At 60.2% G+C, this 13545-nt stretch overlaps 1 protein-coding gene across 1 annotated transcript in view; it reads left to right on the top strand.

Moving 5' to 3' along the window:
• The window catches only part of Ramp1 (receptor (G protein-coupled) activity modifying protein 1), a gene marked incomplete at its 5' end in the record, with an annotated part of 33724 nt that extends 23279 nt beyond the window's left edge, over positions 1-10445 (top strand). Inside the window, 1 exon segment of the mRNA XM_013508020.1 lies at positions 9897-10445. Coding sequence (XP_013363474.1) covers positions 9897-10152 — 256 coding nt within the window.
• Between the last annotated feature and the right edge of the window lie 3100 nt (positions 10446-13545).

Raw genomic sequence — 13545 nt, 5'->3', positions numbered from 1 at the left:
AAAAAAAAAAAAAAAAGATCCCAGACACGGGATTCCTCTGGTAGAGACATGGCCATGGTGCCGGCCACAGGGGCCAAAGCAGGACAGAGTCCTCTCCACCTTCCTGGAGCCCAGACCCCCAGACCGTAGCCTTGGAGCCCCACTGTCCCGGGCGTGGTCCCTACAGCAGGTGAGACAGCCTTTGATCTCTCTCCAGGGTCAGGGCACTGAGAAGCCACTGCCACCCCGTCCCCAGGGGGCTGTAACTGTTCAAGCCTTCCCGCTTCTCCCTGTGCCCGTCGTCCCCTGCCAGGCCTCTGCCAGGTGCTGGGAGCCGCTGCTCCTGCCAACAGTGGGCTCTGGCGGGCTTGCGCCTCGGTTTCCCAGCTGTCACTTCAGGCTCTGAGCAGCACCGGCTGCGTGCCCTGTCCCCGGCGTCAGCGGGGATGGTCCCGTCCTGGCTGGGTTCATGCACCTGCAGCAGGGCCCGCGGGTCTACGGCTTTGTGCCCCTCGCACGGCGGGTGCTGTGCGCATCGCTGATACGGGCGAGGTGTCTCTGCTTGTGCGGGGCGCTGGGCCTGAGCTCCGCGAGCAGGGGTCTCACAGACCCCGAGTGAGGCCGATGGGAGGCTGAGTGGTGCCTGCGGCTTGGGGCTCCTTCAGAGGCAGAGGGGCCCCGAGGTGCCGGGGGGAGGGTGAGTGGTTTTCCCTTCCCCACGCCCTGCACCCAAGCTCCAAACAAGGTCGGGTTGCAGCGGGACTGGCAGTGTTTCCAGGGCCGCCTGGGTGGGACAGCAAGCTGGTAAGATGTGTGGCGGGGCCTCCTGGTGCAGGAGACCTGCGGGGAGAGCAGAGGGGTTGCTCGAGAGCTGGGGACCCCAGCAGGGGGGGTCCCCAGGGTCCAGTAGCCTCAGGGGGTGCAGACAGAGCCAAGCTGTCCCTTCCTCCCAGCCGACAGGGGAGGAGCAGGGGCTGGACATCAGCCTCCGCCTCGCGGGGGCCCTTTGTGAGAAGTGACCCCAGCCTCTGTGTGTGCTTGCGCTAGAGGCACCCTCTGGGCTCTGCGTGTCCACCCGGGGGAGGGCAGGGGAGACCAGTGGGGTCCATGCCCTGAAGCGATGGCTCCACCCCTTCCACAGAGGCCGGCATCGAGCGAGGTGACTTGTCAGAGGGTGACAGTGTCAGACCACCGCGTCCTGGCTGTCATGCCTCACCCTGGGACTGACACGTCACAGTGTGTCCCTGGGCCTGTGCAAGCTCGCAGGCCCTGGCAGGCCTGAGTTTGGTCTCAGCCTCACAGCGAGCGAGGGCTCTCTCCCCTCTCTAGGCCCAGGTGTCCCCAACAGGGGTGGAGGGGTGAACCCCGAGGGGTGGCGGCGAGTCTAAGGGGTCTCGTGAGCCGCCCACTGTACTGCGGCCTGGCGGCCGCCCCTGACCAGCATTCTCGGCCTCCGGCGGCCGGGCTGGCTTTGGCTCCGAGCACGGGGACACTCTGACGCCCGCTGCCTTTCAAAGCCTGCACCATCTCCCAGCCTGGAGCCTCTGCCTGCGCCTGTCCTCAGAGGTGACCTCGTGCTGACCCTCGGGGGGCCTACCTGTGGGGAGCCTGGCTTTGCAGCTGGGGGCTCCCTCTCTGCCTGGGCAGAGGCGCCGGGGTCTGCCAGCCTGGAGCCACAGAACAGGGGCGAAGGGGAGGGGAGGCAGGGAGGTGGTAGGTGGCTCCTCCCGAGGAGGCCTGGGGACCCAAGGGCGCAGGCCCACATGGAGGACAGGCGACCTCTGCAGCTTGGGAGGACGGGCCAGCCCGGGGCACGGGTGGCGTCTCCCCACCTGTAGTGGCCGTGGTGTGCGTCGGTCCCTCGTGGCTGTCCCCATTGGGCCTGGGCCTCCACTTCTCTGCACAGCTTTCTGGCCTCAGGATCCCGGGAGGCCCTGGAGCCTTTCACTCGCCTGTCCTCTTGCCACCAGCTCTGAGCCACGCCCTCCCTGGTCCCCACCAGCTCTGGGGTGGGGCTCAGGCCCCGTGGACAGCACTGCCACCCAGCTGTGTGACGGAGCCTGTGTCCCCACCACTGGGGCAGTCACCTCGCTGGCGCCGGCCTCTGTGGAAGGGGTGGAGCCATCGCTTCAGGGCATGGACCCCACTGGTCTCCCCTGCCCTCCCCCGGGTGGACACGCAGAGCCCAGAGGGTGCCTCTAGCGCAAGCACACACAGAGGCTGGGTCACTTCTCACACAGGGCCCCCGCGAGGTGGGGGGGGGTCGAGCCCCTGCTCCTCCGTGTGCTTCCAGGGAGGGCACCGGGACACACAGGCACAGCCCCAGGAGGAAGGTGGGCAGCAAACTGCAGCTGCACCAGGGCGAGAGGGCACTGCAGCCCCCAGAGGACGTGGCCGGGGCTGTACCCCCAAAGTGCGAGCAGAACCAGGCGTGGTGGCGCATGTCTGTAATCCTAGCACTCAGGAGGCTGAGTCAGGAGGATCACCAGGAGTTCAAAACAGGACTGAGGGGCTGGGGATTTAGCTCAGCGGCAAAGCGCCTGCCTGGCAAGCGCAAGGTCGTGAGTTCAGTTCCCAGTACCGGAGAAAAACCAAAAAAAAAAAAAAAAAAAAAAAAAAAAAAAAAAAAAAAACAACCAAAAACAAAGTATGAGCAGAGTCCATGGAAGAAGCAGCAGGTTCAAAGGCCCAGGGGAGGTTCCGTCCGTCTAGGCCAGGCCGTGGGCAGCGGACTGGGAGGGTCAGAGGTCCCTGCCAATTGCGGACCTGGCCGGGCACTGTGTACGTGAGTCGGAAGGTGCAGGGGAGGGCCAGTGGTGGCGCAGCTGGTGTGCCTAAGTCACTCCTGTCCCCAAAGGCTACCTGGAGCAGGTCCCGCTGACGGGGTCCTGGGGCCGGACGGAAATGAGGCCTCGTGGGAGGAGCAGGGTCGCAGGAGCACGGCCAGAGTGTGGCCCCGTCCTAGGGACCCCGGCTGCATTCCGAGTGTCCCCGTGGTGGCGTTTCCTAAGCCTCTGCACCCCAGGACCCTGCTTCAGAGTTTTCCTTCGTCACTGGGGCCCAGGGTCCCAGGGCACATCCTGCAAGAGGTGACCTGCGAGGGCCTCGGTGCCCCAGATAGGCAGAGGCGCCCTGTGCCCAGCTGGCCCTGGCGCCGGCCCTGGCTAAGGCAAGCCAGGCTGAGGCGGTGGCTTTCCACTGGCAGAGGAAGTGTGCCGTGGCGGCCAGCCACCCGCTTGAGAAAGTCCTCGGTGACTATTTTCGGAATCCTGGGTGGGAGCCCTGACACCAAAGCGGAAGCAACGAGGGAGAAGACAGACCGAACCGCTCAAGACGAAAGGAAACTGCTCCTGGCTGCGGAGGACGGTGCTGTGTGTGCGGCTGCCAGGAGGCGACTGGAGGGCCTTCCCGGCCGCAGCCCTGCACTCTTCTGTTTTGAGACAGAGTCTTGCAAAGTTGCCAAATTGCCCAGGCTGGGCTCAAACTGGCAATCCTCCTGCCTCAGCCTCCCAGTGTGCTAGGATTACAGATGTCTGCCACCACACCCAGTGGGGCTTTTTAAAATCAGGAATGACTTTTGAGTTTTAATCAAACACCATCTTGACATGGACTGATGATGGCCTAGTTCCCTCCTTTGACATACTGAGCTGTGACATTTTAAGAACAGGTTTAGCATGTTCCTGAGCTTAGCCGTCCCGTGTTCTATACAGCCTAACGCAGTCTTCCAGCCCTGCAGAGGGGACTTGTGGGTGTGATTCTAAGCATCCTGGGGCCCACCCACCTTGGCACGCCACCCAGGAGGCCTGGGCCTGGCCAGGCACTGTGTACGTGAGTCCGGAAGCTTTTACTAAGAACCGAAGCATTTTTTAGTAGATATTAATAAAGAAAATATTTTTAAAGCACTCTTTTTACTTCTAGGAAAAAATAAAACCAAGTTGCATAACAGAATAACAATGGTTAATATACCATGTACCATGATCTTAAAAGAACGGCCAAAATGGTACTCAGGGTGCGAGTCACAGACAAAAAGATTCTCTCTTACAAAGCACAAGCAAGCAAAAATACACAACTTTTCAGTGAACAAAAGAAACTGATAGGATAAATGAAGCAAATTTTTTATCATCTATCTTAGAATTTTTTGTTGTTGTCATTTTGAGGTAAGGTCTTACTGTGTAGTGCAGGCTGCCCTGGAACTCAGCGATCCTCCTGACTCAGCCTCCTGAGTGCTGGGATTATAGGCCTCTGCCACCATGCCCAGCAATATATCAATATTTAATGTTTATTAATGGCTTTAAAGTATTTACCTTTTGGAAAGATTTTATTTTTTAAAGTCTTGTGTATTTATTTTATTTGCATTTCTTTTTGCTTAGTAATAATAAGAGAATGTATAACTTTTCCTCAGAATTCAGTTTTGGACCTATTCCATTCATTTTATGATTGATATTGCCATTATTTTTTTAAGAGATTGTGATTGAATTTTTAATCACATTCTTGGGGGATTCCCCCATGTTATATGTGATCTTTCATTTCCAGAGATTCCATTTTTTTCTTTTTTTTTTTTTTTTTTTTTTTTGTTTTGTTTTGTCTTTTTGAGACAGGGTTTCACTATGCAGTTCGGGCTGGCCTTGAACTCGCAACAATCCTCCTGCCTCAGCCTCCCAAGGGCTGATTAGAGGTGTGAGCCCCCACAGCCAGCAGGGATTCCACTTTTTAAATTACTAACTTCTTACTACTTTTTTAGCTTGTAACATTCTAATCAAAGAGTATCCACTTAGGGCTCTGCTTTGGGAATTTGTTGGCTTCCCTAGCTGCCTGACGTGGATCTGGGGCTTTTGGAAAGATGATTCCCGTGGGGCAGGACCCTGGACACAGCCTCAGAGTCTGCTTTCCTTGCTCAATTTTCCATTCCGGTTTCGTGCTGCTTCTCCTCTGCTTGACCTCCAGGTTGTGTTGGGAGGGGGTCCCAGCCGGGAGGGGCAGGAGGAACCCTCTCCAAGCCCGGGCCTGGGGTGCAAGCAGGCAGAGAGCCAGGGAGTGGGTCCTGCCCAGCCCGCGGGGCCGCCCAGGGAGCCTCGGAGACCTCAGGGTTCCAGCAGCAGGAAGGGGCAGCTGCCCCCAGGTTGGGCTGTGGCCCTGTGCTTTCTGTGGGGCTTTCTTCCTAAAATGAGGTTTTTAAAATTTTATCTATTTATTTAGAGACAGGGTCTCGCTGTGTAGTCCAGGCTGGCCTTGAATTTGCAGTGACCCTCCTGTCTCAGCCTTCTGAGTTCCGGAATTACAGGCGTGCACCATCCTGCCCAGCCCTAACATGAGCTTTCTTATAGAATTATAAAAATGGCAAATGCTCCCTGTAGAAAGCTTGAGAAATTCAAAATGAAAGTAGAGCTGGGCACAGCCCATCCCTCCCCGCGGGTGAGAGGCGCCCCGCCCCCGCCGCCGAGGCCCCGCCCCCGCCCCGCCCGTTTGTGCCCGAGCCGCAGGGCGTCCGTAACTGGGTCTCGGGGCTGCTGCTCTTCCTCAGCATCATAGCGTACTTTTCTGCCCACATCCTAAATTCCTTCCGAAGTGTCCCCCGGGGCTTCATACCAGCGCCTCTTAGAAATTCTTTTCCAGCCTCCTGGTGTCTGTTGTCTGTCGGAGCCCTGAGTCTGCGATGAGTGCCTTCCTGCATGACTTCTGTCTGTATTTAACTTTTTTGCTGGTATTGGGCATCCAACCCAGGACCTTCACACTGCAGCCCCAGCCCTTTTTCATTGTTTGTTTTGAGCAAGGCTCTCACTAAGTTGCTAGGCTGCCCAGGCTAGCTCAGGCCTCGATCCTCCTGCCTCAGCCTCCCAGAGTGCTGGGGTGACAGGTGCATGCACACAACCTGAGGCATGCAGAGCTTTTCACAGGACAGTTTCCGGAAGCAGAGTCAGGGTTCTGGAGGGGCTGTGGGCTGTGGAGCTCATGAAGGCATGGAGGTCGCTGTACACGTTGCCAAACTTTTCCTGCTGGCATCACCAGCACTGGCACGGGGCCAGGCAGGCAGCGGCCCATGTGCTCAAATTTCCTCCTTTCCTTCTTCCTCTCTGCTCATTCTCGAGGCTCAGGCCTTGTTTCAGGTGCTCAGTAGCCATCTATGCTTCCGGAGGACACTGAGCCCCAGGCCCGAGGCCTCCCCACACGTGGCAACCCCATCACACATTCCTGCTGGGCCACACGCACTTGGCAGCCTGCGGGCAGACGGGACCCTGGAGGTAGTGGACGCTGTCAGCAGCCACAAGGCTGTGACCTGTCCATGGCAGGTGGAGGCACTCTGAGAAGGTGGGCCCGACCCCCTAAGCAGTTCCTCCTAGATCTGCAGATTTGGACCCACGTCCTGGGCCGCGCTGTCTGACTTACAGGATGAAATGTGTGCCCATGAGCCCCCCATCAGCCTTCAGGCAGAGGAAGGAGGCAACTTCCGGGCCTGGCTGCCTGATCTTTTGGTTTGGTTTTGTTTTTTTGAAGTAGCGTCTCACTGTATAACCGAAGCTGGCCTCAGACTCCTAGCAATCCTCCTGCCTCAGCTTTCCCGGTGCTGGGATTACGGGTATGGGCCAGCACACGCAGCTGGGTGCCTGTTCTCTGTCAGGCCTTCACCTGGTTTACCACGATCTGCCCTGTAATCTGTGGGGCACCTGTGTCTTCATTTTCATGGAAGGAGAGTGAGGTACCAAGGGGACAGAAAGCCCCTGGCCACGCGGGTAAGAGCTGGACCCAGGCTGGTGCGGGCCTGGGGCAGATACAGGGAAGCTGAGAGCCCTGGAGCGCAGGCATGGCTCTCCACGTGTGTGCAGGGTCCTCCCACGCCTGCCGCAGGTGGGTGCAGAGCAGAAAGTCCTTGCCCCAAAGGGCGGCGAGCGGCTGCCCAGAACAGACAGTCCAGCGCCTCCGAGCTGGAGCGCTGTCCAGGGCTATTTTGAGTCCCTGGCCAGGCTGCCGCTGCCCCCCTGGGGCCGTCACCTCCCCCCCCCCCCCCCCCCCCCGGGCGCCAGCAGCTGGGAAGGCGTCAGCTGTGCCGTGTCGTCAGCAGGATGGAAGGCAGCACCCACACTGGGCTATTTTTAGATGAGGGTGGCGGCCACGGAAAGGCCCACATACCAAGGAGCCTCTGCGGGGCCTGGCCAGGGGACGGGGGTGCTGGGGCCTCCTGGCTCGGTGACTGTGGCCAGCCCAGGGCTGGAACCCCCTCCAAAAATGTCCAGCCCCTGGATGCAGCGGGTCGCAGCGGAGTCGTTCCAGCCAGTGCTGTCCCCTGGCTGACCACCAGGGGCCACTGCTCTGTGCGCAGGCCTGTCCCGCTTCCTGGGGCTTCTCCCACTTCTTGCGGCTTGAAGTGGAGCTGGCTGGGGAAGAGCACGCGTGGGTGGGGACAGCCACAAGCCCTGTGCTGGCCTCTTGTCACATGCACGTGGCCATGCAAGGGGCTGAGGGAGCCCCAGGCCTGGTGGTGACTGCGAGGCACGTGCATGTGGTGGTGGCCTGCAGCAGCCCTTGGAAGAAACAGTGGCTGTGCCATGTACAGGCCACACGACAGGGCCATGGTGGGCATGTCGCTGAGGCCCCCGGGGCTCCTCACAGTTGATTTATGGCCTTGCTCCACTGGCCCACTTTCTAGGTTAAAAATAAGAAAATACAACTTCTATCTTCCTTGTTTACCATTTCTAGAGCTCTTCATGCTAGATCTAAAATCCTTCCTGGATGCCGGGTGTGGGGCTCATGCCTATAATCCCAGCACTCACGAGGCTGAGGCAGGAGAGTCACCTGAGCTCCAGGCCGGCTTGGGCTACACAGCTATCTCAGAAAGAGATTCTTCCTGGAATCTTGTCCTGGTGAAGAACCCTAACATCCCTGCAGCACACACGTGCTGGCTGGCGATGCCTCTCTGCTTCTTTTTTCTGGGGCGATCTTGACTTGGTCCTCCCCTGTGGAGGCTGTTTCTCCAGGCACCAGACTCCAGGCCGCCTGCTGGGGTGCAGCCCTCGTGGGGCTCCTGATCTTGGATAAGAGGGCGCTGTCTCTCCTCGGTTGTTTGCTATGTGGTCTTTCTTTTTCTTCTGAGTGACTTTTAGATGTTTCTGCAGTTTTCCAGTGGTTTGGCCTCGCTGTGTCTTTGTAGTTGTTTGTCGTTGCTGGGACTCTGTGCTCGTCCTGTCTGGGGTTCTTTGAGCTTCACACATGCACGAGGGCAGAGGTCTTAGCCCGTATCTTGGGATGTTTCTTTTTGTGGGGAGCTCTGCTGCTTCCACATCTCATGGAGGCTGTGCTGATTCACCTAGTTGTTTCTTTGTGGTGCTGGGGAAGAAACCACACACACCACACACCACACACACACACACATACATCCACACATCCACACTTTGGTTTGTTTATTTGAGACCGGGTCTCTGTATAACCCAGGCTGGCCTGGAACTCTCAGTGATCCTCCTGCCTCAGCCTGCTGAGTGCCAGGATTGCAGGCGCGCACCACCACACCTGCCCCAGCTCCGCTTCTGGAAATGACATAGCCCTTGCTCAGGTTAGCAGAGAGACCACACAGTGGCCGGCCATCCTGTAGGACGTTGGACTTTGACCTCCACCAGTCCTGAGTGCCCCACCCAACAGGGAGGGGTGTGTTCAAGCACACAGTGTGACACCCACCTGCCTGAGGGGCTGCTGCTCTGGATGCCCCCCAGCCAGGGTGGAGCCTGTGAGGACCGTGTGTGGGGGGAGCTGGTGGCCCTGGAAGAGCAGGGGCTGCTCACCTGTGGCCTCGGCTCCCACCGGGGTATCTGGGCCTAGACGGGGAGGGCCAGCTGAAGCCAGCTCTCCTGGAAAGTTGCAGCCCTACCTGAGGGTCCTGGGCCAGGCACGCCGCCATTGGTTAGCCCAGCATGGCGGTGCACCCTGCAACCCCAGCACTAGGGAGGCTGAGACAGCAGGATCGCTGTGAGTTCAAGGCCAGCCTGGATAACATAGGCACAACGTGTCTCAAAAAACCAAAACACGAGAGAAAAGAACCAGGGACACTGGTAAAGTGCCACCAAGACCCCCATGCAGCCTTCAGCCTCTGAAAACAGCCTGTGCCTCCCACCCCATGAAGGTCCTCTGTCGTGAGTCCACGGCTGTCGTGTCCAGTAAGAGGCCAGGGAGGTGGTTTGGGACTGACAGATCCAGGCACCCTGGGTTCAGTGTCCTCTGTGCTACAGGGACATTAGATTCCCACGTAATCACCAGGAAGGGGACGTGGAGCAGGGCCAGGGGCAGTTTGTAGTCGTGATCGGCTGGTGGCCTCACTCCGCTTTGTGAAGGCAATCGGGCCCAGCGTCTGTAGGTTGGAAAGGCCCTGGGGAGGGCCACCCACCTCCCAGCCCTCGGGTGCTAGGGCAGACCTCAGCCCGGCGGGGTGGGCTCACCGGCCTGCCCGGCTCCCTGGAAGACACTGCCACTGGCCCCGGCCGCCACCCCTGCCCTGCTGCGGGCAACAGCACCCACAGCCTGCGCCAAGGACAGGTCACATGCAGTCACACACAGACAGTGACACAACACACAGGACAACACATACGCACGTGTGCACACTGCCACCCTGGGAAGGCACCCACTCCCCCCACGTCACCTGTCGCCCAGGGATGGCCTGGGCCCTGTGTCCCGCAGCAGTCCAGGAGGGTCTGATGGGGAGGGACCTGTAGGCTCTCCACTGTCGCCTACAGCAGGGATTTGAGCAGGTCCAGGGCACAGCCTGGTGCCCCTGGCTCAGTCCTGTGCCAGGGCTCCTGACCCTTAGTGCCCTTGGGTGCAGGACACCGGGGAGCGTGTGCCAGAGCGACAGACCCCCACATCCCAGGCTGCAGGGGCCCCTGCCCGGGCACAGGCCGCACCCCTGCTGGGCCCTGACACCTCCTTCTGCCCTGCAGGAGCTACGGGCAGCTCACCGACTGCACCCGGAACCTGGCGGAGCGGCTCGGCTGCTTCTGGCCCAGCGTGGAGGTGGACAGGTTCTTCGTGGCCGTCCACCGGCACTACTTCCGCAGCTGCGCCGCCTCCGGCCGGGCCCTGGGGGACCCGCCCCGCACCATCCTCTGCCCCTTCGTCGTGGTCCCCATCACGGTGACCCTGCTCGTGACGGCGCTGGTGGTGTGGAGGGGCAAGCGCACTGAGAGCATCGTGTAGCCGGGAGGACACGTGCGGGCCCGGCCCGGCCACCCCAGGGCGACGGCCAGCCAGCTGCAGGGAGCCCACAGGACTCGAGCGGCCCGTGGGGCTCGGGCGTCACCCTGGCTGCCCCGGCTGGAGGACGCAACCCCTGCTCGCCTCCCTGCCCGCCCCGGTCCCCGTGTGCTGCTGACCCCACAGCCTCCTATGCTGCTGACCCCCACCGCGTCCCGCGCTCCACCGACTGCACACCCCGTAGATGTGTCTGTGATGTGTTTGTAGTCGTGATTAAAAGGATGCTCCCAATGTTTTTTCCTGGTCAGACATAATGTATCACCGGGAGGGAGGACAGGGCAGGGGACACAGGCTCCTCCCTGCAGAGGCCCTCTTCACATCGTGGGGACTTCTGGCGGGGACAGGGTGGTAGGGAGGGTGCCCGTGTGCACTGTGTGCTCCAGGGTCATCCGAGACCCTCACCCACGGTACAGCCCACTTCAGGACCGGAAGCGAAGCGGTAGGCCTGGGAAATCCCCGGGGAAGCCCAACACGCAGGACAGAGGCCCTGGGAGGCCCAGGAGGCCTGGACAGCGGGAATTGTAAGAATTAGACCTGGCCAGCTCTCCTCATGGAAATCCACAGCGAAGAAAATCAGTTGAAAGTCACAGAATCCAAAAATGGCAAAAGAAAACTAGGGAGTGTGGCTCTGGAAGTAGGGTTGGCCGGGTCTGCTGCTGGCCCCAAGGCTGTCTGAATGAATGAGCACAGGGTAGAGCCTCTGATTGAGGTCATCTTCAATCCCCCAGCAGGGCGGGGCAGCCTCGGGGCAGGAGGGGGCACAGCGCCAGCGCAGAGGGAGCTGGGGGCTCAGGGTACCAACACATCCACCTCTCAGGCCTTGGAGCCTGAAAACCTGGAGGCCTTCCTGGAGGAGGAGTCCGGATGCACCCTTCCGAGTGTGAGGGCAGCAGGAGCTAGGACGGTGCCACGGGTGGTGAAAGCCTCGCAGCCCAGGACAGAGATAGGCACAGAGCTTGTTGCTACTCAGGAAGAAAGCCTGCGGGGGAGGGGTGTCTGGGCCAAGACCTCGACCCGGGGAGAGGTGCGATTTTCATGCCGATCTTAGCAGGAGAAGGGGTCTGCAGGCATCTCCTGACCCCTCACCAGGGCCTGGGGACCCTGTCACCTCCTGCTCCTCCGTCATCTCAGCCCAAGGACAGCCGGAGCTGTTGGGAGACTGACAGTGTTTCTGCCCGTCCTCTGGACTGCACGTACACGTATGTAAACACCGACCACTGCCGGTTTTCCAGGGGTTGGAAGAAAGTCTGCACGTTAGTGACGGGTGGCGGTCGGTCTGTGGGGACAGCTGGAGAAATGCTGTTCCTGACAACACAGCGAGCGGCTGGACCTTGAAGGGGGTGACCGTGACCCTCCACCCCTAAAGCGGTAAGTGTTCATTCGCAGCACTTCTCCCTCCTAGGAGTTTATCCCCAGGGCGGGAGTAGGGAGACCCAGCTTGACCCGGGGCTGTTTACGGAGCGTTCTGGAGACGCCAGGGGATCTGGATTCCATTAAATCCCGGGACAAGGAGGCTCCTGGCCCGGGCCGGGGACCTCGTGCACAGACAGAGTTCACTGGAGAAGGCGGATTTCGAAACAGGAAAGCGAGGTGATCACCGTGTCAGTGTGGGTGGAAACGCGGCCCCAGGTCGGTCACACTGCACCGGAGTTCCGGCAGGAGACGGCCGAGGCGTGGTCCAGAGGCCCCGGGCCAGACAAGGGCGAGGGGGCTGGGTCCTGACTCCCTTTTCTTTTTCTGTCTGGTAACGGCCTGGGGAGGTGACAGCGTGAGTCACCGCCCCATCCAGGGCCCCAGTCAAGCTTCTCCAAGGGCCAGCGCACCTCCGAAGGGCCAGATGCGGCGGACAGGCCGGGACCCTTGGAGCAGAAGAGGCTGAGACACGCTGCTCTGTGTGGTGGACACAGCTGTCCGGGGATGCACGGGGAGGGGACCCACGGCCCAGTGGAGGGCAAGGGTATTCGGGACCGGGCGCAGCGGCGCATGCCTGTCCTCCCAGCACTGGGGACGCTGAGGCAGGAGGGTCGCCATGAGTTCAAGGCCAGCCTGGGCTACACAGCAAGACCCTGTCTCAAAAATACAATGGAGGGGCTGGGGATATATAGCTCAGTGGCACAGGCCTGCCTGGAAAGTGCAAGGTCGTGAGTTTGATTACTGGTACCAAAAAAAAAAAAAATACAATGGATACCAGGGAGCGATCTTCGGTGCCGCTGTCATACTGTTCCTTCCAGCTGACCTGCCCAGCTGGGCAGAGCCGCCCAAGGGAGCCCCCAGGAGGCTGCAGGGCTGGAGGCCTCCTCCGACGGCAGGGGGGTAGCTCACAGTGACACCTGCAGCCCCACACCTGCCCACCAAGTCCAAGGTGTGGCCCCAAGGAGGCCACTTGGGGCCTCACCTGGCACCCTCACCTGGCACCCTCACCTCACAGCAAGCAATTCCAAGCCAGGCATGCTGGCACACGGTGTTATCCCAGCAGTCTGGGAAGCTGAGGCAGAAGGATACCAAGTCTGAGTGCAGCCCAGACAATTTATGAATTTAGTGAGACTCTATCAGGAGACAAGAAATAGAAAGCACTGGGAATGTGGATAAATGCAAGGTCCTGGGTTCAGTTTCCAGCATAAAAGAAAAAGCTCAGGAGCCAAGCAAGGCTGGCAGAAACAGCCGGGGGGTGGGGCAGGGGCGGCTGTGCAGGGCAGGAGCTGCCCAGGGGCCACCCGGGGTGGGCCAGGCAGAAGGGAGCAAGGAAGGGGGGGGGCTCCATCCACAGCTGCACACCTTGCCTCCTCTGCTCTCCCGGGCTTCCTCGAGGTCATGCCCATTTCACAGGTAGGGACACTGAGGTAAGAGAGGTGAAAGCACTGCCCAGTGTCCCCACGTGGATGCTGGATCCAGGTCTGTCTGGCCCAGGACAGAGAACAATGAGGAACTCGGGACTGAGGAGGAGGAGGAGGAGGAGGGAGAGAGGGGGAGGGGAGGGGAGAGAGAGGAGAAGGGAGGGGATGGGGCCCCGGGCTGGCGGCTCTGCGGGGCTGTGGGGTGGCGTCCCCCGCAGGACCCTCCCTTCCTGCCCAGCCCCCCTGGGGCCACCACGCTGGCTCCCGCCTGCCCCCGGGGAAGGCGTGGGGCGCTCTGCTCCTCCCCTTGAGAGAAGAAACAGGCAGGACACCTGTTTGTTCCCCCTTTCAGCGCGGCTGAGGGCCCACACCTGTGGTCCAGCACTGATGGAGGCTGAGGCAGGAGGATCACAAGTTCAAGTCCCACCAGGGCAGTTTAGTGAGACCCTGTCTCAAACTGAAAAACACAGTCAAAGGCCTGGGGATGTAGCTCAGTGCTGGA

The sequence above is a fragment of the Chinchilla lanigera genome, unplaced genomic scaffold (assembly GCF_000276665.1).
Source record: "Chinchilla lanigera isolate Chin_1 unplaced genomic scaffold, ChiLan1.0 scaffold00141, whole genome shotgun sequence".
In the NCBI taxonomy this organism is placed as follows: Eukaryota; Metazoa; Chordata; class Mammalia; order Rodentia; family Chinchillidae; genus Chinchilla; species Chinchilla lanigera.
Note: the sequence above shows the minus strand (reverse complement) of the source record. Positions and strands in the feature narration are given on the sequence as shown.